The sequence below is a fragment of the Ursus arctos genome, unplaced genomic scaffold (genome assembly GCF_023065955.2).
Source record: "Ursus arctos isolate Adak ecotype North America unplaced genomic scaffold, UrsArc2.0 scaffold_2, whole genome shotgun sequence".
Lineage (NCBI taxonomy): Eukaryota > Metazoa > Chordata > Mammalia > Carnivora > Ursidae > Ursus > Ursus arctos.
In genome coordinates this window covers 5,633,701-5,659,860 of record NW_026622874.1, presented here as the reverse complement: position 1 = coordinate 5,659,860, position 26,160 = coordinate 5,633,701, and the positions used below count along the sequence as shown (strand labels likewise).

General features: G+C 43.8%; 1 protein-coding gene across 9 annotated transcripts in view; it reads left to right on the top strand.

Moving 5' to 3' along the window:
* Positions 1-26,160, top strand: part of AHCTF1 (AT-hook containing transcription factor 1) — a 79,017-nt gene that overhangs the window by 50,977 nt on the left and 1,880 nt on the right. For 7 of the 9 annotated variants that reach the window (XM_044387990.3, XM_048225254.2, XM_048225253.2 and 4 more), the window contains 14 exons: positions 2,905-3,049; positions 3,127-3,258; positions 4,147-4,297; positions 4,739-4,889; positions 5,222-5,314; positions 8,006-8,183; positions 9,863-10,066; positions 10,893-11,307; positions 12,588-12,711; positions 14,529-14,614; positions 16,363-16,571; positions 18,076-20,062; positions 24,261-24,394; positions 25,439-25,521. In XM_044387990.3, coding sequence (XP_044243925.2) covers positions 2,905-3,049; positions 3,127-3,258; positions 4,147-4,297; positions 4,739-4,889; positions 5,222-5,314; positions 8,006-8,183; positions 9,863-10,066; positions 10,893-11,307; positions 12,588-12,711; positions 14,529-14,614; positions 16,363-16,571; positions 18,076-20,062; positions 24,261-24,394; positions 25,439-25,521 — 4,092 coding nt within the window. The remainder of the gene's footprint in view (positions 1-2,904; positions 3,050-3,126; positions 3,259-4,146; positions 4,298-4,738; positions 4,890-5,221; positions 5,315-8,005; positions 8,184-9,862; positions 10,067-10,892; positions 11,308-12,587; positions 12,712-14,528; positions 14,615-16,362; positions 16,572-18,075; positions 20,063-24,260; positions 24,395-25,438; positions 25,522-26,160) is intronic. The other 2 variants (XM_048225256.2, XM_048225255.2) reach the window with 1 other exon arrangement.

Below are 26,160 nucleotides of genomic sequence, written 5' to 3'. Positions count from 1 at the left end.
TGGTAGATTAATATTTGATAAGTCGTATATAAATCTGTTTTACTCTTACTACTATATCTGCTCACCTGGGAGTGGACATCGTACTTTAAAGTGGAAAATGTCCGTGGACTGGCGGGCAGAGAATTGGAGGTTTTTTGTTTTTTCAATAGTAGGATATTTGTATGCTTCAAAAAGGTTCAAAAGGATACGCAGTGAATTTCCAGCCTCCCCCGCGGCTTCTCAGTACCCAGTGTTGATAATTTCTGGGGTATCCTGCCTGAGAGGTTGTGCACTTGTGTAAGCCAATGTGTATATGTTTCTTCCCACCCCTACTTTAAACCCTCGCCCCCACTTTTTGAAAAGCACTTGCTAGCATTTAATGACGCTCCCTCCATGTGGCTTCAAGCTGCCAGCTCGCAGTCCCCCCCCCCCCATCTCCTCAGCGTCTGCTGAAGTTGCCCTTTAGGGTGACAGGCTGGAGCCTTCCCTTCCCCAAAACTTCATAGTAGTGCAGTCACAGCACGTCAGGGACAGGAGTGGCTCCGGGCTCGTTCCTGGCAGCATGTACCCTTCAACACCCCCTCCAGCACACACGTACTTTTAAAATACACACAGCACACTCTATTTCTTGCTGCAGTATGTTTTTTCCCCCAGTTTAATTTGGACTTTGTTTCATAATAGGGCAAAAAGAGCGTCCTTATTTTTGACTGTGGCAGAGTAGTTCCTTGTGATGTGTCCGTATTTACCGAACTAGCTCCCTTTAGTGAACATTTAGATGTTTTCCAGTCTGTTGCCATTTTAACCACTGCCGTGAGTAACCACACGTTTTGCACAGGTGCAGATTTAGGTTGTAAGACAGAGAATCCTAAAAGTGGGATTACTGGGTGAAAGGACATTTGCGGTTGTCACTTTGATAGATCACGGCACACTGTCCTCGTGAGGGTTAGACCACTGTACCTCCATCACGTGTGCCCTGCAGTTGGTGTTTATTCATCTGGTGGGTGAAAGTGGTAAGAGTAATAGGTTTCGTCTCATGATAATAGTAATAAGAATGTGCCTTTTTATAAAGATGCTGTTTCCTGCTTGTGACCTGCCCATTGTTTTTTTGTGTGTTACTGAGGTGATTCTTCCTAACTTGTTAGAGCTCTTTATGTGTTATGAATAATAATCCTGAGATTTTTTTCCCTCTTGTTTGCATTTGTCTTTTTACTTCATTTTAGAATGGATTTTGCTATGCTGAAAATTACGAAATCAGAATTACCAGTATTTTCGTTTGGCTTTTGTGTTTTTTGTTTTTTGTTTTTCACTTCAACATCATTATTTTTTAGTTTTCTCATGGTATCTGCTACCACTTTATGGATTTTATCATTTAGGTTTTGATTGATCTGAAATTTACTTTGGTACAAGCATTTTTAAAAGAAGATTTCAGAGTACAAAAAATAGAATAGTACGGTGAAGGTTCCATACACTGTCCTGTGTCAGATTCAACACATAGCAAGATTGTGTCATAACTACTTCATCTGTACGTTCATATGGGTTTTTTTTTTAATTTATGGTGATATATTCATTTATCCTTTTTATCTGTTTTTTTTATCTACAGAAATGTGCTCATTTTAATACTCCCATATTTTTTATGTAGGAAAAAAATTACCCTTCTAGGACCGTCAGGTTTATAACAACCATACGTACTCTCCTGCCTGTCCTGGTACCGGGTGAAGTACAAGGCAATTTTAGATTTTTAGGCAATACCCTACCCGTAAATGTGGTACTTACCTGGGTTGTTGACCTTTGTAAGTCCTGCAGGATATGTTAAAATAGTTTAGTCCAGAAGCAATAAAATGAATAGCTGGCCCTGCCTGGCCTGTCAGCAGAGGGAGCCCTTATCTTTCCTGAGGAACTTCATATCCACAGTCTGGGTCAGTGCTGTGAGAGTTTCATTCCATGCATTTTCATGCTGAATATTAATTGGTGTGACTTTGTTCACATATTCTGTGTTTCTTATGTGTATGTTAGTTATTTATTAATAAGTCTTTATGTCGTATTTGTGACTATTTCAGTAACCACAGCTATAGCTTTCTTATGAAGATGTCCATTGAAATCAAAATTGTGTGTTAACTTAGAATTAGATAAATGATGATTTTTTTAAAGAAAATTATTTCCCTGATATTCATATGTACTTGCCATGTTTTTATTCTACCCCCCACTTCAGCCCTGAAAGTTATCAGCCCCTCCAAAAATTCTGACAATTTTGGTGTCTATCTTTCAAGACATTTTGTTATCTAATTAAGTAAATAAGTACATAAACATTTATAGGCTCCGTTTATTGGTTACGTTTTTACAATTATAGTCACTGTCGATACAGTTTGAAGCTTGTTTTTTTTTTTTAACTTAACAGTGTATCGTGAGAAACACTGCTTTGTTTGATGTCTTACTGCCCACAGAAGACAGCATCTCATGGCCCCCACATGGTGTCTGAAACTCCCCAATTTAACCTGTGTTCTCCAGTCAGATCTTGCTTACAGATCAGTCAGAATATTCTTTGAGCTCAGCCCGTTGCCGTGCCATAAGCAGCACGTTGCATCTGTAGGTCTTTGCTCACTTCCCCTTCCATTGCTCTCCTGCTGGGCGTGCTTCCATAAGGGCCCAGTCTTCTCTGCCACACCAGGCAGATTGTTGTCTGCTCCCCAGCCCACGTTCATCCGGGCTCACTCCTGTGTGCCCTCTGCTTTCCTGTCCCACACTCCGGTAACGATCCAGAGCCGCCTCACGCCACGTGTGCTCGTTGAGGTAGCAGACGTCACAATGCTGTGATGAGTGTTCAGGAAAAGCTGGGAGTACTTCGTCACACGCACAGAGTGTCCTTGAGATTCTGTAGGTGGCTCGCTCGTTTCGAACACTTCGGCAGCTTTTCTGACGCTGTTTCAGGTACATGGTGGAGGCCTGGACGTTCCTGCGGCAGCACTCGACCAGTGTGAACGTGGAGCAGCTCCTGACACACACGTACAAAGTCTGCCAGGAGACGGGCCTCATGGAGGACCTGCTGAAGCTGCCTTTCACGGACCTTGAGCAGGTACGGGCGGTCCCGCGCCCAGCCGGCAGGCATGCGGGACAGGTGAGGGGCTGACGAGCGCCTCTGCTTCTTCCTAGGACTGCCTGGTGAGATTCTTGCAGTCTAGCACCAATGTTCGGAACCACGAATTCCTTCTGGTTCACTATCTGCAGCGTGCCAATTACGTCTCCGCCCTGAGGCTCAACCAAACGCTGAAGACCAATTTTTCGGTAGAGTGAAACTTGTTTCGTTATGGGGGACAAGAGAGGAAGAAGTGGTAACGTTGTTGTGCTAGAGTTCCTAGTTCAGTAACCACCGGGTTCTCCGTATCCTCTTGAGCTTGGAGAACCCTTTCCTGATGTTCTCTAGCTCGTTGGGAACAGGGCATTATTACTCACCTGATTCTTTTACATATGCCTTTGTTTTTTTTTTTAAGATTTTATTTATTTACTTGAGCATGACTGGGGAGAGGGGCAGAGGGAGGGAGAGAAGCAGGCTCCCCGCTGAGCAGGGAGCCCGATGTGGGGCTCGATCCCAGGACCTGGAATCATGACCTGAGCTGAAGGCAGACGATTCACCGACTGAGCCACCGAGGCGCCCCACATATGCCATTTTTATTTAGATAACTGCCCACAGTCCTGGCAGACTAAGCACGTCACTCAGGGGGACCGAGAGGAAGCAGTAGAGGAGCAGTGGGAGTTACGTAGTGTGGAGAGCGTGGACTTCAGGGCTCAGACGGATTCTTTTTTGTGCTCTGTGCTTGGAACACATCTCTGAGCCTTGGTTCTTCATCAGTGAAGTGACAGTATCTCTTTGTGGAGATGCGCCCAGGTGTGTCTGAGGTGACCTGTTGCCTGACCCATGTAGATGCTTGCTACATGATGACCATTGTTGTTAGTCGTGGAGAAGACTTGAGCTTGGGTGGGGGAGGGGTGGAACTTAAGGATGGTTGAGAACAGATATTGCAGGCAGGTGTGTCTAAGAGGTCCTTGGTTTGGAAGAACGGATATGTAGAGAGAAGATATTCTTAGGTATTGAGAATTGTGTTTTAAATGGTAAATACACAGACATAGTGCTTTTGAAGAGTAAATTTTTACCGATTATGGCATGTTCAATAGAATGATCGTGATCCTCGTTTGCGGGAGAGATCAGAGGTTCGAAACGCTATAGTAGAGCAATATGGGAAAGTCCTTCCCAAAATCCAGCGAAGATTAGCCGTTGAGCAAGCTAAGCCTTACCATCTGTCCACATCACCAGTTCTTCGAGAAGGTAAGATTTGGTTGAAAATGATCATAAAGTACTGGGTGAGAAAGGACATTGAGTGATTACCTCCTGAAAGTATTGTTCTCTTATATTTAGCTCACTTTTGCTTTGACTCATTACTGTGGTGCTCTTTTATTTACTGGGCCACTACTCCCCCCAGATAGAAAAGCTTTCTTGGAGGTTCTTATAGTTGATTTAGCAGTGTAGTATGGAATTAAAAAACTCGTTTTATTTCATTTGGACACTTGCGTCCAACTTTTAGAAAACATTCACAATAATTTTTTCACCACCTCCCAAAAGCCCCAAGTTGTTACATTTCTGCTGAACTAAGTATAACCTGTAACTACTTCTTATCTTGTGAGCCCTGTGTCCCAGTCACTCTTTCATATTCTTCTAGTAAAATCCTGGTGTTAGAGAGGAAATTAAACTGCATTCTTTGTTTTACAGTTTCTAGACCCCAGCCATTGTCCACTGTTACAAAGCAAGCTGCAACAGGGACTGTGTTAACAAGGTCTGCTTTCATTAGTAACGTGTTGTCTAAAATTGGAGAGATTTGGGCATGCACTGAATCTAAAGGTGGCCCCACAGCCCACAAGAGGTATGCTTTTCTTACACCTGTTATGGTCTTGCCGCTTGTTAATCTTGCCTCAATATCGAAGCAGTCATAAACCGTCCAGCCTTGGAGTTTATGAGTCTGTTACAGGAAAAACTCCTTTATGTTGACTATTTTTATTTTAAGAAGAAATTTTTTTTTTTGGTCTTTAACTTTAAAAGCATTTATTTTTCTTGTTATTTGTAAATAAGCAGAAATGTACAATGTAAAAAACGAAAATCCTCCTCTCCTACCTAATCCCACCTTCTTAAAGCATGTTTTAATTTAATACTCTTCGTAACACATACTGAAAAGTTAGGTTTTTATTTTCTTTGTAGCCCTAAAAGAGCATCGTCTCCTCTCCCACATCCGCAAGTGCCTGAGGCATTCGTTGGGACACCAATTTTAAAAGCATCACAAAAAGTTTCTAGGTAAGACTTAGTTAAATCATTTTAAAGTCACAATGTTAGACAATAATTACACTGTTATTTTAGTTATCTTTAAGTGTTACAGTATTTTAAATTCTTGAGTTTTTAATGCTTTTATTCATTTATTTATTCATTTTCTAATTTGGGGAGTAGCATAGTCATTTTAGCACCAGCTGCTGGCCTACTTAGAATTTTGGCTTAATGATTTCAGACTGCTTAGAGAAAAGAAGCAAACTTTGTTTTATTAAAAATGATGTGCAAAGTAAACTGTTTACTTGTTTCTTTTAATATCACTTCCTTATTGATTGATCCCTGAACAAAGGTTATTTTTATAATTCGTAGCTAATCTTGGTCGGCTCCTTAAAAGTTTCTCCTGTACAACAGAGCCCACTAGAATGCCTCCCGTGGCTTCAGATCAGTATTACTTGTTGTACAACTTAAACTGTGGTATTAGAAAAGTAAATAGGCAAAGTTTTGCACCTAAGGTGAAATTTGATTGTATTTCATTTAAGAATATTGGGTAGTTGAAAAACGTGTTCATATCCTCAGTCATGGAGAACAAACAAGTGTCTCCTAATGTCTGATTCTTTGTCTTTAATAGCGTGCTCATCACGATTGTTACAAATTTCTGATTGTTTACATTTTGTTAAGGACAAAATTACGTTATTTTTGAGAATAAAATGATCTGAATTTATGATAGAGTAAGGTACTCAGAATAAATTAATAATTTACAAACAGAGCCAAAGCTGTTTAGAGTGGGCATATTTTCAAAGCATGAAAGTGTTTTCTGTCTGGGGGGGGTTTCGATTTAATTAGATTGATGTTGTTTTCCTTTAATTACTAGGAAGATTATTTCAAATAAAAGTCATTATTATTATCATTCTGTTTTCCTAGCAGTAGTTCCAATCTTTTCCCCACAAGTCACTTTTTCTCAGTCCCTTTGTACTTTAATAGATCGGGGGTTCAAGAAGGGAGCAATAATAAAAGTTTTCAGACTCATGACTAATGGCCTAAGGACCTAAAGAAAAAGAAGTATTATGAGAATCCTTCAAAGCTATGATTAACTCAGATGGAAGAAAGTCAATTGAGGTGTGAATATTTATTTTTATAGAAATCATTCCATTCCCTAATTCTGTGTTTCAAACTGGTTTGCCTTAGTGGGTAGTAAGCAGACTTAATGGGTTGTGACTGGCCTTTCAGTGAGACAGCAGAGGTGACGTCTCTGGGCTCTGCGTGTAGTAAGGCTACGTGCTGTTCTGTGCAGTGCATGTTTGTGTATGTGTATGATCTGAAACGCATCACTAATGTGTATCATGCTCAAAGATTTGTGGAAATCCTAAGATCTGATGCAGTATTTAATATTTTTAAAGAAAATACCATAATCAAAAAAATTCTTTAATCATTATTTTAGTATAACTTAGATATATTAAGTCTTATTAGTATAAGAATTTTGTTTTTACTCAGTAGGTACCGTGGTTGGACAGGCGCTGCTTTGAGAAGCCATCATTCATAAATCATTGAACGCCTTGCACGTGAATACCAGCACAGTGCAAGGCACTTAACAGAATTCCAATTTGGGATAGTTCAGTATAAAAGTGAGCAAACAAGTTACAAATACAGATTTTGAATACAAATGAGGTAGAGAAGGAAAAGAAGAATTAGGCGAGAGAACAGAGAAACAAATGTTCAGTGGCCTGCTGGGATATTCGTGGTTTGGTGGAAATCTCAAAGCTGTGCTTAGTACAGGATAGCGAGCAGTAAGGATTTAAGGAAATGCTTCCTGTAAATATTTCCTCTGGGCACCAGGCTGGGTCCTAAAGCACCCGTCTGTCACTGTGTTCACCTGCCATCCCAGGTGCGAAGAAGGACAAGGAAGGCTCAGCCGTGCAGAGTTTTTATTCCTGGGCATCGGTACACACTGGGCCTTTCTGTTCATTCTCAGCTGAATCAGAGTCACTGTGGGGAAGTCAAAATGTAGTGTCTGTATTGCTAGGAAATATGACCGTAAACTATTTATTAGGAGATCGCCTATGCAGATGGTCCATCAGAAATTGTAACCTGCAGAGTTCACTTTCAGGTTTAGATTCTTTATCTGTAATTAAGTTTTTACACTGTTGGGACTGTGCTGCTTTAATACAAGTTATCGATGAGATCAGTTTTATCATTTGCATGAACAATATCCAGGACTATATAGAAAACAGCAGAATCTGGAGATTCCGTTTTGTCACTGACCTCATTAATTTTTAAAAATTAACTTTTTGTGTGTGTTGGTGCTCAGTCTTTTATTGCAATAAAAACCCTAGAGGTAAAGCAAACCAGTATTCATTATGTACGTCACATGTAGATAAAAGGAATTTTTATGTGTTCATAAAAATGAATTATAGCAAATGAATTTATTTTATCAGTGAATATTGGTAAAAGGGAGGGCGGGGGACTAGAGCCCCCCCCCCCGTTATCTAGAATTCCTAATTCTCATTTTTACTACTGAATTAATTTTCTGACTTTTTGAAGTAATGGCATTACATTAATATCCTGACTGAATTTATGATTTCATGTGGTTACTATATTTACTAGTGAATATAGAAGTCTAATTAGATGGCATACTAAATTTTTTGGGTTTTTTTTCCCACCATAACTCGACAAGTTAGTTACCTGGGTCTTTCTGTGTCCCATGTGCGTGTACTGTGATTACAGACCGCTGGATTTGGTCGTTCATCCTGTGCGCCAGCCTTGTCAGCGTTTGGGATTTATTCCGCAAACCCCCAAGAGATCTCCGGTATACCTAGCCTCCAGTTCATTGTTCAGAGGATCACATCACAGTCCGTCCAGGACTATAGAATTACGTGTACTTGAAACTCCTTTCGTGGTGAAGGTGAGTATTACGTACCTCGAGTTCATGGTGAAGCTAGGAAGTTCTCACTTGTCAAGCAGCAGGGGGAAATAAGCCATCTCTGACTGGTGTCTCTGGGTAATGGACAGCTTGAAGCCTGTTTGGGGGGAGTTACCTTTCCAAAATGTTTATTGTATCCTTACATCTTCTTAAATTGGTCTTTACAAAATATACCTTCTGTGCTTTCCTGATGTTGTACTCAAGGTTAACAATTACATTGTTGTTCTGAGAGTAACTCAGGTCTCTGTGGTTTATAAGTTATTTCAAGTTCTTGGGTTTGCACCCACCCCCACCACCCCACACACCATTTCTGCTACCATTTTGCTGTTACTTCTTCTATCAGATGCTTTCAGTTCTTTGGTTTCTTTTTATTTATTGAAATTCTCTCACTCCTTCGATGAAACTGCATTCTGTTACTCCTTCTTACTTAGAAGTATATCTGTCTTAATTCATTTTCCTCCACCATCTCTGATGAATCATTAGCTGGGAAACCATAAAACTAGACTTGGGGTGGCGGGGAGCGGGCCCCTCTTCCCGTCCTGTGGTCAGACTGGTTTCGCAGCACTTGTGCACCAGCAGCTTGCCCAGCGGACTGGACTGAGTCCCAAAGCCTCTGCCTTCACTTTCCATGGTCTCTGGATAGTCAGCATGGAGAGTGAAGCCGGGGGGTTCTTACTTTTTTTTTTTTCTTTTGAGAGAGAGAGAGAGAAAGAACGAGCAGGGGAGGAAGGGCAGAGGGAGAGGGAGTCTCCCTGATGTGGGGCTCGATCCCAGGACCCCAGGATCATGACCTGAGCTGAAGGCAGACGCTTAACTGAGCCACCCAGGTGCCCCGGATTCTTAGCTTACAAGGTGAATAAAAGATAGTTCAACAAATGTCAGTCCTAAAATAGTTATTAAAAGAAGTGGAAAAGAAGGTTGGTGAGCTTATGAAGTGGCTGATGTTTACTCTCCAGGGCTGTGATTCGTGTTTTCATCCATTAAAAAATATTTTGTATTCTCTAAATCAAGGAATAATTTCGTGCCTGCTACCAAAAACAATCTTGAAAAAAAAAAAAGCAACATAATATTGTAATGGACCTGATGGAATCCGGTGATCTAATAGGATACAACCATCTGCTTGCTAGTCGTTTAGAGGGAAGATCATGTGAAGGAATTATTGCTGCTAAATAGTCTCTCTGCTAATTATTTTTAATTCTGGTAAATCCTCAGAATTCTCATAAGTAATCAGTTACTGTTGGATTCCTGTGATGAAATTATATTTCTTTGAAAACATTCTTAAAGCCAGGCTTATCATTTTGTATTAACTTGCTATAATTAAGCTTGGTTCTTTTCTACACACACTGTCCTGTCTCTTCACCTAACTAAAGTTTTGTAGGCACCCATTAAGTAATTTATCTCTGTACTCTCTCTTTTAAGTTATTAAACTGGGGATAACCAAGATCTTAAGAATGATCATGGATGTAGTTTTATGTTTTGTAGCCTTATGTATAGAAACCTCTGAGAATTTTGTGTTTTCTTTCCAGGAATCTGTAGTAAAACTTTTTATTGATGTGTTTATTGGAGTTGAGTGTATAGGCACCATTGTGACTCAGTTGACCTTGTCTGTCCTCATGTAAGCGGCTTTTACAAACAAGAATTCCATTCATGCTTTGTTGCAGAGAGCTAAAACTTTGGCCATGTCAGTTACTTCCTCTGGATTTGCCGAGTTCACGCCTCAGTCCATCTTAAGGTCTGGTCTTCGAACACCACCTTTACCGTCTCCCTCTCTGTCACCTGGAAGGTCTGTTACCCCTCCTTTACGACTTAAGGAAACTAGAATCTCATTTATGGAAGAAGGCATGGGCACAAAACGGACTCCTGGAGTAAGTTTGATAATTTATTTGGAACAAATTAAGAATATATTAGCTTTTACAAGTAAAAAGTCAAATCAGTTTTTTTTGAGAGAGGGAGAGAGCATGAGGCAGAGGCAGAGGCAGACTCCCACTGAGCAGGGAGCCTGACTTGGGCTCGATCCCAGGACCCCGGGATCATGACCTGACCCAAAGTCAGATGCTTAACTGAGCCACCCAAGCGCCCCAGATAAATCAACATAACCATAGATTTTTATATAGAATCTCACAGATGGCCTTGATATCAGAAAACACTGGTTCAGAAAAAAATCTCATGGCATTGAGTGACCAAGCCCCAAACCCATCGTTTACAACTGAAGTTTTAAAATAGGGTCCAGAAGCACCATGGAAATTGCCTATAATCAAATGGCTATTTGGTGGCGGAAATGGGACTACAGTCAAGACGACCTAATTTCCTAGTCCATGTTTTTTATTTTTTTTTATTTTTTTTACTTTACATCGTGTTGGCTCTCTTACTAAGTTCCTAACTGGGTGTCTGTTGAGATGGTACGTGGTCAGAGCTCTATTTGGTGTAGTGGGTCATCTTGCCTATTCTGTGTTGTAGTCTTTTGGAAATACCGTTTTATTCCCAATCAGGGAAACATTACCCACCAGTAACTTTCATGTATCTGGAGAGAATGGATTTAGTATGAGTGAGTTCTGAGAAGAGAATCTAGAGAAATACCAAACATGGAAAGGGTGTAGGTAATCAGTTACTTTGATTGGAGATGGAGAGCTTAGGCTGAACTGATTTCTCCTAGTAAATTTTTTTTTTTTTTCAAAACCTTTTACTTGACAGGGTGCAGATGACAGCAAAACAAGATTGACTGTTACTACACCTCTCCATAAAGGTGGAGGTCCTGCAAAAAGCGAGTGGCTAAAGAGCAAAGCCAAGACGACAGCCTTTTCCCTGAGTAGTCCTGAAAAGGACCATCAGGAAGCGGAAGTGAGGTCCCAGGACACCCCTTCCCAGAGTTTGGAGAAACTGGATATGAGCCGAGAAAGTAGCGGTGCCTCCACCAGGTCAGACCAGACTACCTTGGAGTATCAGGACGCACCGTCACCAGGAGACTTGGAAGGTATTTTTGTGGCCTCGAGGCCAGAGGGCTCTTCCACGGAACTCATTATTAATCTAACCGAACCGACTGAGGAGGACAGTGACAAAGACGTGCTGGAGTTAGAAGCGACCCCTCCACACCTGGAGAAACAAACGGGTAAGAACTCCCTTCCAAATGGTCATAAAGTATGTGATAGAACTCTAATCCCGACACTTTCCTTACAGTGGAGAATTACACAGTCCCAGCACGCTGCCCACGTCTGCCGTAAGGTCCTGTCACAGCTGGAAAAGAAAGTAGGAAGACCAACTCTGCAGTCTAGGTTGTTACTACAGTTTCTAACTTGTCCAGCAGCCTTAACTTTCTAGAAAGCTGCTCAGAGACCAGGTCGGTCATCCTCTTCACCATCCCTACCTCTAAAATAATCACTGGACAGTCCAGACAGATATGTGGAAGCCTGTGAATTCAGAGTCCCTGTGTTTACTTCTATCTTAAAAAGATTTTGAGCCCCTAATGTCTGTGGAGAACAGGTGGGCTCCCAATGTGTGCTCTGTGCTGAGGAGCCTGCCCTGCATGTAACTTAGAGCCTAGTGGTCTATACATGTAAACAAACAAGCGCTTCTAATGTAGTTGGAAAAGTGCTCCTATAAGAGGAATGGAAGGGGCCAGGGAAACACCAGAGAGAGGGAAGAGGCTTGGCTTAGAATCAGATCCGAAAATTAGTCTGTTTTTTGTTTCGTAGCCCTGCACAGTTTTAACAAGCATATTTATTTAAAGGTAACTCCTAACTTTAAATCTGTTTAAATACTTCAATAAAAATCTGTGTCCTACTGGTTTCTTTGGGGCAATGATGTCTCTGTGTAATAAACACAAGCATTATTGCTCTAAGAGCCTAGAACTGTCCTCGTGAGTAGCATCTGTCCACAAGTGTCCATCAGTCTGGATGTGCTCTGTTCCACCAGAGTAGTTGAATGATTAAATAGATGAGGGTGTTCATGGCAGTATCTTCAGTCTCCAATAGAAACTTATTTTTGTGGGGGATTACATAGCATAAGTATACGGTGAAACAGGCTAGATTTGAATTTCAGCTACTTACGAGGCCTGAGATAAGCCGTGTAACTGTGTGCTTCTGTGTCCTCGTCTGTAAAATGGGGATAACGGTCCCCCCACTTGGATTGTTAAGGACTGAGTCGATCTGTGTACAGTGCTTTTAATGTTAGGCCCCGAGTGAGAGAAGCGGTGGGGTGCGGGGGCTTCCGGACCGGGCTCAGTCTGTTAGAAGGACCTGTTGGCATTCTGAGGCCAATGGCGTAAACCTAAAAGTCCAAAAAAGCAGGTCCAACAAGCTTGTTAAAAAGGAATCGTCCAAGAAAGATCATGAGTACTCACTAAACACTTGGCACAAGTGATGGTAAATGCTCTTCTCACGTGATTCGTAGGCACCGTGGACGCTGCGGAGACGGAGGACCCCTCGGTTGCGGAGGAGGTGCCTGCAGACTTCAGTCACGCGCGCCCTGTCCCAGAAGGTGAAGCTTCCCGCCGGGCTCCTCCAGCGCACGGCAGGTAAGCTGGTAGGGCAGGCGTCCCATGTCCGCGAAGCGGCAGGAGACGGTGAGTCGGCGGCTTTATGTCCACGCACAGAGGGGATTTTAGACCTTGGGCCTGCCCGCTCTGGGAACGGTTTCTGTTAGGAAGGACATTCCTTCGTACGAGTGTGTGCTGCGTAGTAGTTGCTGTGAAGTCTTAGAACGACACTGGATATTCCTGAATGTACGGAGTCGTGATGAAATGACGCAGACCTCCTTTTATAGCCTTTGGTGAGTCTGCGTTTGTTGAAGCCGTGCCTTCCTCCGTGCCCTCCTGGTGGCACTGGTTTCGGGGGTCTCCAGCCCCAGCAGGATAGAGTAGAGGGGGCATGGCTCGGAGGCAGTTTGTTCCCTACCATTCAGTGAGTACAAGGCTCCAGCTGAGGTTTTCATGTGTAATGACTGCTTGAGCCCTTACGCTCCGGCGAGTTTGAGCGTCTGTACCCTCAGGCACTGTACTAGCCGACTGGGCGGGGTCTGTCAGCCTGGTGCTGCTCAGCGTGGTCTCAGCGTGAGGCCAGGGCCCAAACGGTTTGTGGTCTGCGATGAGACAGGCAGCTTGTATTAGACTCTAAGCCTTTCCTGAAAGTCAGCTCAACTTAGTGAAGTGATTGCCCTCCTGGCAGGACCTCCTCCTCTCGCGCGTCAGGCCTTGGAGCAGTGCTGTTATAGAGGGTACAGAAAAGTTGCAGCTTTGATTATGAAGTAGTAGGGGTGATTTACTCCGGGTAATCCATATAAAACATGGTCATTTAAGATACCGTAAGTGGTTCATTGCTTTGTAAGTCCCGAAGGAGTTCACACACCACCCACCAAAATCACTTTCGTAACAGTCATGTCTCCTACATTGAACGCGATCGTATGCTTCACTTCTGAGAAGAGAAATCCCGATTAGCTGGAATCTTTACCAGGCCTCCATAGAAGTGGGAGGAAGCGTTATAAAAGGATTATCTAGATTAATTCTAATGTTTCTTGAATTTTAATGAAAATACTGTTGCAGTGGGTCTGACGGAATTGCAACAGCTGCAAAGCGAAGAGTCATCACATGACAAGAAACTGTGGTTACTGGTAATCTAGGTGAATAGTCACCATCATGACAAGCCTATGTCCTTTTTAAATATAAATTTATTGGTGGTTGTTTCTCGGTTATCATAACATCATGAGACAGAGATAAGTCTTAAAAATACACCTATAAGGGCACCTGGGTGGCTCAGTGAAGTGTCTGCCTACGTGGGGAGTCTGCTTCTCCCTCTTCCCCTACCCCCCCCACCACACTCATGCTCTCACAAAATCTTAAAATGGGGGTATATATTCCAAATGCATGTTTTTTCTTGAATTTACTTTATAATTTTGTCCCATTTAAAAAAAATCAGCACGCTTTTGTTGGGTTTTACGAAAGGGCCCATTCAGAATAGGAAGGGATCACTGTCCCCATATTTCGAGAACTTACTTTCACCAGGAGGCTTAATACAGGTCCCGTTGGTCTCCCACTGAGAGTTTTTTTATACTCTTTCCAGATAATTAAAAACTGGCATAAGTGTAATTTATATTGACCAGCATTTTAAAGTAATGCTTAGTTTAAGGCCCTGCGTATTAGAAAGTAGGAATACCCAATACAGCATTGCTTGTTTCTAAATTCATTGACAAGTTTTATAGTGTTACTCAAAATGAACTTGGGTGGTATCGAGTTCTCCAAACCTCAGTTTTCATTCCCAAAATGGCATGTAGCAGGGGGAGCAGGGGAAGAGCAGGTGGGACCTTCTTAAACCCTAACACCTGTATTTGTTTCTACAGGAAAATCCTCACCCTAAAATCCCAGGTACCGGTTTCAGACGAAGGACTAGTGTCTGTTGAGACCTGTGCCTCTATAGTCACAGCAGGTAACGGTCAATGTGTGTATTATTTTGACTTTAGAATTACTTCATTTTAGGGGTGCCTGAGCGGCTCAGTCGTTTGAGCATCTGACTCTTGATTTCAGCTCAGATCATGACCTCAGGGTTGTGGGATGGAGCCCCGTGTCAGGCTCCCTGCTGAGCGTGGAGCCTACTTGGGATCGTTCCTCTCCCTCGCCACCCCCAACCCCCTCCCCCAGCCTGGCTCATGCATGAGCACACGCTCTCTACCCCTTCCCTCCCAAAACAACAACAAAAGAATTACTTAATTTTAGTGTTTTAATAGCATTCTTAGTTCTTCCTCTTTGCTCAGGTTTCGCAGCTACAAGTAGCGTTGTGTTCCAAGGAGACGTATCTGCTCTCAGAGCAGGGAGTTGCTTGTAAGGCACTCTGTGGTCTAACAGAAGTCTTAGAGTGGTTTTTGTAGACATATTTTCCCTCAGAACATCAAAGAAGAGTAAAATCAATGACCAGTCCCCAGCCAGATGGCATATCTGCTTTTCAATCTTCTGGGACTCGGATATCTACATGGGGCAACTTCTGTTTTAAGGCCAAGGTTGGCTTTTTATTAGTAAAAAATAAACACAAACGACTGTATTTACTTTAAGGAAATTATCAAATATATAGAATAGAATTCATTTTTTTCAATCCAGTGACTTTTTTTTTTTTTTTTTGCTTTCACACACTGGTAATTGGAAAGTAAAGTGCATACTTTCCCATTCCTCTTGGCCAAACAGGTGAAAACTTTCTTCATTTTGTTGTATAAGCTGTCTTTGTATATTAGGGATACTAGCCCCATTATCTTTTAAAAGTGTGCAAATATTTCTTCCTAGTTGGTTTTTTAAAAATAAATGAAGAAATAAACCTCTTTATGGGGGTGCTTGGGTGGCTCAGTCTGTTAAACGTTCAACTCTTAATCTCATCTCAGGTCTTAACCTCAGGGTCGTGAGATCAGCTGCGTGTTAGAGCCCACTGAAAACCAAAAAAACCTTTTCACTGATTTTTGTTAAACACTAAAGGGTTTTTGATTAAGTTAGTCAGATTCTCACCCCCCTCCCGTCACCCCAAAATGTTTTGGGTTTCGTTCACAAACCCAAATGATGTAAAACTACGAGTGCTAACAACAGAAAACTTGGCAAAGAGGAAGGTAAAAGATGAGGATTTTTTTTTTTGTTGTCGTTACATGAGCTGTCACCCTCCCTCAGCTCCCCGCTAGTGTAAGTGGTAGAGTATATTTGTGGCCAATTGGATGCTTTGCAAAAAGAGAGATACCTAGTCCTTTTCATGGCGAGATAAAGCCCACACTGCAGGTTCCTCTCGTCATTCTGTACCGGCTCGGTGGGGATAGCTGACTGCCACTAGTCCCGAGAAACATGATTTCCAGGCCCAGTGAACAGGGAACAAACATCCGAGCTCCTCGGAGGAGTCGTCCTCATACTGAAGTTGCACGGTAAGGGCAGGAATTATACCTAAGTAGGAAAAAACAACAAAAAGCCAATGTTGTCATTTTTAAGTGTAAAATTTATCTTCTGCGTGTTTGTAAAAAGCAAATACATATTATTTAAACTGAACAGATACTGAGGAGATGGGACTAATATGTAAACCCTCATAGGTTTTTCCCCTTTAAGAAGTTAGAAACCGCTGGGCAGTAGGACAGTGTTTCGAGGAAATGTTCTCAGGTGCAGTATGCCTTGGCCTTTCTCTTGCTTCTCAAACTGTGTGTGTGTTTCTTTCAGCTATGGCCAGTGTGCACGGTGAGAGTGGAGACTCTGGGCTTGCTGTCCCTGAAAGTCCTGTGATCTCCGAACATAAGCCCGATCAGGAAATAACCTTGAACTTACAGGAAGATCACAAAGTAGAACTTGACGTCCTGAAAGCAAGTGGTGACTTAGCAGAAGAAAAGCCTCCTGTTTCTGATGATCCTCCTGGTCCTCAAGAAATTCATGTAAAAAATTAATTTTTTACTTCGTTGTTAGTTTTGGTTTAGTTAGGTTTCGAACCATAGTTTAAACCTAATGTGTTCGTTTGACTGCTGTATAAAAAATCTCTTTATAATGTCATTAGAAAAAAGCATGTAAATATTTTGTGGAACATAAAAGAACACATCCTTTAAGTGAGAAATTGTTCGTGAACACCAAAAAGCTATGTTAAAGAAATCAGAATTCTAACAGTTTGAATTTTTGCTTAGTATCTGGTTCGAATGAAAGCTCTTTTAGCCATGAGAAAACAGACCCTGGCTACTCCAGAGACAAGTATGGCTGCGGAACTATTCAGGGCGTTGAGAGATCCCTGAACGTAGTTAGACAGGACTGTTCCCCACGCGTGCTTGAGGAGAGCGATCTCCAGCTGGCTGGGGTTTAACTTCCATAACATGAGAAGGGCTTTCTTTTCTTTCTTTTTGTACTTAATATGACTTACTTACAGGTTCTAAAAATTCCACCACGTTTCTATTAATATCAACAGGCAACTTTATATGATAAATGAATGTAAGATAAAAAAAAAAAACACTTCTAATTTATAGAAATGTGATTGTATAGTATTTGGGAAGTTTCTTAATTCATAAAAGTGTCATGGTTGTCCATATTCATTTTCATGAGTATTCTCACTGTAAAATAGATGGATAAAGTTCCCATTCCTTCAGCTGGGGAGCTAATAAAAAGTGTGGGCGTGGTATGAGTGAGAATCCTCATTTCTGGGTATCTGCAGTCTTCATCTCACTGAATGTTTGGGGAGTGGGCAAATGTCACTGTCTAGGTGGGCGGTAATGGTCTACCTTCTTGGTCAGGAGATCTCTCTGTTACTTTCTACCTCCTCCTTTTTCTCCCCCTCCCTTACCAAAAGGTAAATGCAAGGACCATTCCTTCTTCCACCAAAGCCTTGCAGGAGAGGTACTGAACTTGAAAGCCTTAGGAATTTCATGGTTTATGCAGCCCCAGCAAAGGGAAGAGGATTGAGTCTAGCCCAAGGGAGCTTATGTAGGTGAATTCTTCTTCAACCTTATGGGGATCATGCTGTTTAGAAAAAGTGTGGTTAGTTAGGGAATTTGGGGATTACCATTAAAACAATTTGGGGGTTGTGTCTTTTTCTCCAGTTAATGTTTTTTCTCGGGTGAGAACAGAATAAGGCCTTAAATTAGCATCATAGTAATTTTCAAGGTTTTGTAAAGACTGTCTTTTTTAGCTAGGGAAATGTGAAATTTCTATTTTAATTCCATTCAGAATCTCAGAATCTTTTCCTGTCTAGTTATTTTGACCGAGTAATAATGTCTGATTGCTTAAAGGGCTATTTTTATAAAGTAAACCCATAAGTACGTGCCATATCAATTGTAGTTTATGTCTAACAATTCTTATACCAAGAGTGAGATGTTTATTAAAAAACTGTATCCTTTAGGCTAAAATAAATACACATTAAAATTCTTTAACCAGTCTCTTATCTTTAATTCATTTTAGGTGACTGAACACGAAAAGCTCGGAGTTCAAGATTCAGGACATGGGGCTAGGAGGCTTTCATTTAATGAGTTGTATCCCTCAGGGACTCTTAAGCTCCAATATAATTTCGATACCATTGAGCAACAGTTTTGTGACTTACCTGATAACAAAGACTCTGCTGAGTGTGACATTGCCGAAGTAGATGGAGAACTCTTTGGGGCTCAGAGCAACTTTACCTTGATATTGGAGGGCGAAGAAGGAGATTTAGAGACCGGTGATTCTGCAGCATCTAACGTGTTAGCTCCCGCAGCAAACACAGCAGCAGCTGAGGAAACACACGAATGCCGCGGGGAAGATGGTGGCCGTGGACGCGGCGCAGAGCTGCCAGCGGTCCTGACTAGCGATCAGGAGTCCCAGAGGGTGGAGACCTTGCCACACGTGCCTGAACCAATTAAAGTAGCAATTGCGGAAAATTTACTAGATGTAATTAAAGACTCAAGAAGTAAAGAAATTACTTCAGATACAGTGGAACAGCAGTCCATTCATGAAAACATACCTTTAATAAGCCAGCAGGTCGTCACCAAGGTAGTCAGATCTACGTTGAAGACTGTTCAGGAAACAAGTACAGTGACTATAAATGTGAGCCAGCTCGATGACACGATTTCCTCCAGAACTCGCAGGAGAGGACGTGTCCAAAACCCCAGTGTCAGATCACAGCAGGAAGAGTCCGCAGCTGTTGCTACTCCTGACAGGCTGGGGCTTTCGGACAGGAGGACTCGGAAAAGGAAAGAAATTTCTGGGTCTTCTGAGGGTGCCTGTTCTGATGTCAAAGTTATATCTCAGAACCAGCAAATACCTCAAAATTCTGTGACTCCTAGGAGAGGAAGGAAGAGAACAGAAGACAATCAGGACACGTTAGAAATGGATCATCCTATGGAACAGGACCTAGAGGTTACTCCAGATAGCAAACTAAGGAGGCTAAAACCCTCTCAGCTGTTGGAACCAGCAACTGAAAAAACTAAGCTCTCATCTGTTACAAAAAAGACTCCTAAAGGAATTAAAAAATCTGTGGAATATCCAGAAAGCGTTGAAATGGTAGATCTAGATCTGAAAGTGAGTAAAGTAGCAGTACGTCCCAGCGGAAGTACCCGGAAATTGAGAAGTGCCACCCTAGAAGCTTCTAAAAAGACAGGACATAAGGCAGATGGAGAAACTAAGCTTTCATCTGTTACCAAAAAGACTCCTAGAGGGCTTAAAAAATCCATAGACTATCCGGAAAGTGTAGATCTAGATCTAAAAGTGAGTAAAGTAGCACGTCCCAGAAGTACCCGGAAGCTGAGAAGTGCTAATCTGGAAGCTGCTGAAAGTAGAGGACATAAATCAGATGGAACGCCCATGGACCAGCCACTGCCTGTCGAGCCTGACAGAAGTCCTAACAAGAGGGAATGTAGCACACTGGATGTCACAGAAGATTCCAAACTGGATTCCTCGCAGCTGAGCCTCCAGGCAGAGTTTGGTAGACCTAGGAAACGCGGTAGACCGAGAAAAGTTAATCCATCTGAAGATGGCGGCTCCAAGACTGTCAAGGAAGCAGAAAGTCCCAAGAGGAGGTCAGGAGCTCTCCGCAGCCAGAGGAGGTCGACGAGGAAGACCCCGGCCAAAAGGAAGACTGATGCTGCAAAAACAGCTTTAGAAAAATCCGTTTTAGTGCCAAATGAGGAACTTGCTGTGGTGACGGGCTCTAAGAAAAAGCTTACGAAAAGGACTGAAGATCCAAGCCAAACACGTGCAGTACGCCCTGTGTCAGAAAAACACACCAATGAAGAGATGACAGCCATGGATACTGACAACCTGGAAGAGACGGTGCTTGCCCCAGCCGCTCCGCCGAAATCGTCCCGCAGCACCAGGACTCGATCTAGTAAGGCCATTTCGTTTCCCGACCTCTCGGAACCAAAAAATGAGTTTGTGTTCTCTACTCCCGTGTCAAAGGTTCCAAGGAAAGAGAAAGGTACTTTATTTATATTCAAAGCACAGTTTTCATCTCGCTCAGTCTTCAGCTTAAAATTCTGTGGTTTAAAGCACAGTTCTATTCAAGACTGTAATTGATTATTTCTCTAAAAAATTAGTAGGTACAGGGAATTCTCCACCTCCAAAAAAGAAAACACGCATCTTTAAATTAAAAAAATTTTTTTAAGATTTTATATTCTCAAAGTTTATCGTAAGATTCAGGAAGTATCTGGTTCACTGTGACTCTTGAAACCCTGTAACTCACTTGACACGGGTTTAATCTTCTAGAATAGTGTCATTTCTCTTCATTCTGCCTGACATAAGTGACTTAATTCCTCCCCAAATAGAATCGGCATTTTTCATCTAAGTGCCGCTATGTTTGGCTCATGTCCCAGCAGATAACCGCAACCTCAAATTGTTTCGAAGGGGAGGAGTAGAATTTTACTGATAAGGATACGGAATTGAGTTCAGTGCCTCCTCCCTGTTGCCCATAAATTGGCACGGCTGCACGTCCAGCCTCCCTCACTGCCTCTGATGAGCTCACGACTGTCTCGTCAGGTTGGTGGAGCTCATACCTTCCCAGCGGGGGTGATGTGTCTCCCCAAAGGGTGAAAATATCTTAGTCTTTGTGCTATTAGGATTTGGAGGGGGGATGTTTCAGTGAATTGGCCAATTATGAGAAATGGTCTAAAAGGTGAGGATGATGAAGGAACTGTTGAGACACTGGTGTAGCTGAACAGAACCTGTTGGGGGTGTTCTTTGCAGATCAGATCAGGCGAGCAAAACGTAGTCGTTCACTTAAGGTTGTAGATTTGAATTCGGCAAAGCAGCTCAGGGGCTTGTAGGTAAATTCTGTGGCTGTGTTGTATTTATTTAAACCTTTCAGAACTGTTGCTTGTCCTTCTAAAAGCATTAGGGAACATCCTGCAGAGTTAGTTGCCTCGTCATGACTTGAGGGAAGGCCGCGAGAAAGATAAGCCACTTAAAACTGCACACTGGAAATTCTCTATATTCGGCATTCACCCTGGAAACACCCGTTTCAGTGCATTGGTTTGTGCGTCATTCGTTTCAGTAATGGTTACGTAGCCGGAGCCCAGGAGGGGGCCCTTTGCCATCAGGTCGATCGTTTGTTTTACAAAATAACTTGTAGATGCAGAAGGTCCGTCTCCCTCCCCCCAGCCCCAGTTTGTTAAAAACAGATCTTCAGTTTTGTGGGGCTGTAGGATTCAGGTTTTCTCGGTGTGAGGGAAGGAGGTCACGCCCACACGTCCCGTGGAGCCGGACGCAGTGACGGGAGTGCGTCCGATTTTAGCTCACGTGACTGAGCTGCTAGATCAGATCAGTGTTACACGAAATGCCGCAGCCCGGGTAGCCGGTCGTTAACAATTCTTTCACGCTTTCCTTGTGACTTAGAAAAGTGTAGCACACACAGAACTTGTGTGGTATTTCGGTGTAGATAGCAAATGTCTCATTTCTGATTTTCGTCCTCTTTACATAGCTGTTGTGACCTATATGCCCGCGACCTACAGCTTGTTTCCGCAACAAAATAAATACACGCCTGCCGTAGAAAAGTAGAAATTCCGTGTTTGTCGTCTCGTCAGCTGCAGGACCGATAACCAGCGCTCACGTTTCCTTCCCCTTGTGTGTCTAGAGACACACCCTGCTGCTTCTCCCCCCGCGTGTCATGTGCATTTTCAGAGCCGGGTGGGTGTCTGTGACCGCGTGTCTCGTGGCTTCCCGGCTGGCGCCGCGTCTCACTGATGGGCCGCACACGCTTTACGTTCTCCTCTTACCTGTTGGAACCGTTGTCACATTCTCTTGTGTTAAAAAGAGGAACCTTCTCGCGTTAGAGGTGGTGAGAAATTGGGGACTGAGATCTCTCATTTCTCACTTAGTAGCTGGGCGGCCAGTCCTTTGACTTTTCTGAATGTGGCTTTGTCAGCTTGACAACGAAGAGGACAGCGCCTGCCCTGCAGCTTTCTGATGACAAAGCCGTCACCAGCGCCCGGGGCCTCCTTGCTTCTCTTGCTCTCCGGCTTGAGTTCCCACACCCCTCCTCTGCCCATTCACGCTGTATTCTTAAAGCTCTTCAGGGGGGCGCCTGGGTGGCTCAGTTGGTTAAGCATCTGCCTTTGGCTCCGGTCGTGTTCCCAGGGTGCTGGGATCGAGTCCCGCATCGGGCTCCTTGCCCAGCGGGGAGCCTGCTGCTCCCCTGCTCGTGCACTCTGTCAAATATATAAATATAATCTCTTAAAAAAAATGTAAGCTCGCAGGGAGGGCTAGGAAGGACACAGGAGCCGGCACGGGAATACTACCCTAGGCCGGGCAGGCAGTCAAAGAAACAGCTCTCTTAGGATTTAGTTGGAGGCGTTTTACTGGTCAAAAGAAGATGAAGCTTGACATCTCCGTGGATTTTGTCTGATTTCTGTGACGCAGCAGCAAGTGCTCAGGAAGGCCTGCTGTGGGCCTGAGGCCAGACTGGGGTAGACGTCCGTCAGGTGATTAGATCCTCGCTACAGCGCAGGAAGCCGTCAGGTGATTAGATCCTCGCTACAGCGCAGGAAGCGTAGCTACTGTTCCTTCCTTCCTTCCTTCCTTCCTTCCTTCCTTCCTTCCTTCCTCCCTCCCTCCCTCCCTCCCTCCTTCCTGGAGGTCAAGTTCAGGGAGACTGAGCCCCCACACGGGTTACGCAGCAGGGTCCCGGAGCCCACCTGCTGGCTGCTCAGAGTTATTGACCAGGTGACCAGAATGTTCCTGGCTTTGAAGTCAGCACTTGGGAACCCCTTGCGCCTTCGGTAGCGCTGGCTGTCAGAACTTCTGCTCAGGAGACGTAGAGCGGTGGGTGAGCGATGAGCATGCTGAGAAGTGTCATAAAGTCTTGTTTGGCCTAGTAGGAGCACGTGGAAGAAACAGGGGAGGCCGAACATTTTTGCACACGAGTGGGTGTTTGTATTTCCTTGCTTACTCCTTTGACGTGTGGGGCGAGACCTGGGGAAGAGAACATGAGCTGGTCTTCGAAAAGCCAGAGCAGCTGTTACTCCAGATGGCCTAGAAAGAGGAAAACAGCATGCTTTCATTTCCTAGAAAGACCCCAGATACGGTTCTTTTTAACAACGGAAGGGGAAGGTCACCACCAGCACCCCAGCTCCCCAGCTCTTGCCGGGTCTGCCCCTTATCCGCCGGCAGCAGAGAGGACTGGGATTTCTGACCTCAGCTCGGTTTTTTTCCTAATAGTCATGGGCTTTAAAAGCAGAGTTTGAGGTCTTCCGGCCGTCTCGACTGTCCGGCGGGTGAGAGAACGCCGAACTAGACCGAGAACCCCTGAAATAGTGACTTAACAACCGCGAACATCTCCGAAGCACTTACCGTGTGCTACCCGTGCTGTTCGGATCCTCTCGTCTTCACGAGGACCTCACAGGTCCTGTGATTAATCCCATTTTATAGAAACTGAGGTACAGAGGGGTTTAACTAATTCGCCGGATTTAACCGGCGGCAGACGGGTTCAGCAGCCGCTTCCGTGAGCACACGGCCACTTGCCATGAATACGGAGACCCTGTGGTGACAACAAAATGTGAGATGAAGTCTGTGATGTTTTTAATTCATGTTTTGAACCAGTTCTTAATTAAACCATTTTTATTTATCTATGGACTGTCTTCCTGTCAGCCTGTCCTTCCACCTTCATTACCTTCTCTGCTTACTTTTTCCGTTTATGGCGGGGACTTGTTCGGGTCAAAGCTTGACCCGAACAGCTAGCTCAGAACGAGCTGGAAGGAAAGAACTTTTGAGTCATCTTTGAAAATAACATTACTTTTGTAAATAAAAACCTCGTCTCTGGCCTGGGAGGGCCTACGAAGCCAACTTAGCCCAGCTTACGTGCAAGATGACTGCTTCCCTTCCTGAGAACCTTTGAGGAGCGGTGAAGATTAGAACTAGCAGAATGATACAGTTCTGAGCTTTTCACGTCTTACTTTTCTGTTGTAGCATCATTTAGTTTGAGGCGTTAGACATTCCCGAACGTTGGGTTTGCCCTGTCGTTTCTGTCCTCCTGGCGCGGCCGCCACGTTCGGATGCTCGTGTCTTCCAGGTTGTCTTCCCGATGTGCGTTGTCCGTTCCGAGCTTTAACAAAACACACACACTGCGATGTGTACGGCTGGGCATGGACACAGTGTTTCTTTTCCTCCCTGCCTCCTCGCTTTAGGGAAGAAAATAGAGGCACCGGCACAGCTGCAAGAACTGGTTTCGGATCTGTCTTCTCGGTTTGTCTTCTCACCTCCTGCGTTAAGGACCAGGCGGAAAGCCACGTCTCACACACCCAGAGCCGGAGAGGAGCTGGTAAGCAATGCCCTGCGCTCGTGCGCTTTCCTAAATAAACCTCTGGGAAAAGCGCAGGCGTTGATGCCGAAAGCCCCCGGTCGCCTGGTCTGCACTTGGAGGGGGACCCTCCCCTCGGACACAGTCTGTCACCAATGGTGTGATCCCGGCAGCTGGGGTTTAGATGACCCGTGAGCAGAAAGGCGTTTAGCTTTTAGGGTTTCATCAGAATGATCTGGATGCGTTTATCTAGATTAGCGGTGCCTGAACCCCCGGGGTGTCATGCACGGCCCGCGCTTGGAGAGACCGTGTTTCAGAGGTGACTGTCTCACCTGATTGCACATAACCCTAAAATGAAAACAGTTCCAGGGTTGAGAGGGAGACAGACCCTTGTTTTAACAATGTTAATTCATATGCATTTCTTGAAGCGTCTGCTGTGAGCCAGTTACTTTTCAAGGACAGAGACTTACACAGAAATTACTGGGGCAGATTCCTGGTGTTTCAGGAGCTCCGTTTAATTGAAGAGGCTAAAACACACATAATTATTTCACAGTATGGTAAGAATCACTTAAGCCCAAATCACCCTATAGATGGAAGAAGGTAAAGCAAACAGTGGCCCGGGAGAGAAAACCGTGGATCACAGAGGCCGGGTGGGGCGGGGGGTGGGGGGCGCTGCTTACAGATGAGTGAACAAACATGTGCACATTGAAGGAAGGATGAAATGAATTCTAGGGATGAAAACTAGTCTCTGGTGGCCTGTCCTTTACGAGACGACGGGAGCCTCAATGTGGACAGAGGCAGTGGGAACAGGAGGGCAGCAGACAAGGACACGTTCACGTGAAACACACGTGCCTTGGAGATGAACTGGGTGTGTGGGGATAGGGATAAAGAGCGGCCCGAGATGACCAGAGTTCCTACGAAAGGTAAAAGGGACCCACTTGGGACTTGTGGCGTCTGAATTCACTAGCCCTGTATGGCCATATTCCTTGACTCAGGATAGAACTAATTCAACTCAGATTTCAAGTATTTACTTACAATTTATCTTCAAAAATTTTTAACCCATAGAAAGATGATGCTTCATCGATAGACGCTGTGCAAAGGCCGAAAGGGAAAACAGGCAGGACCTCAAAGGCAAGACAGGCAAGCAGGTATGACCTTTTTGCTGCTGTAATTTGTATCCATTTTGTTTCATAGATTAGATTTGAGGAGAGTCATAACTTAGAGAAATGAAGCTCTTCAGGAAAGGGTCATTCTCAGGGGCATGTGTGCGCACTGGCTGGGTCTCCCTACACGGCGGTGAAAGCCCATCTGTCCTTTCTAAAGAAGGGTCGCGGGGGGTGGGGGGGTGGTTCAGTGTGCCCGTTGGGTCTTTGTTTTGGCAGTGGGTAGTTTCACCTTTTCCTTAGTAAAGGTAGATACTATTTAAACTTAAAAATCTTGCATTTATTTTACTAGTAGCAATAAACCTTCCGTTCATGGAGAAATTTAAATTTCTCTTGGTATATTGGCACTTAGGCATGGTTGAATGTCATAAAAGTACAAAGTAAATTCACTTGATCTTCCTTTAAAAACGGACTTAATGAGACTTTGGACCATAACTTACAACACCGTTCACACATCATTTGGCTTTGTATACATATACGTGGAAAACGAATATGACAGAAGTATGCACATACTTGCTGATTGCTGGCGTGTGAGAGGTGCTATTTCTCACACACTTCACAGGCCTGCTGGGCTCTCAGCCCACTGACGTCGTGGGAAGTCTTTACGCGGCCTCCAGGTACCAT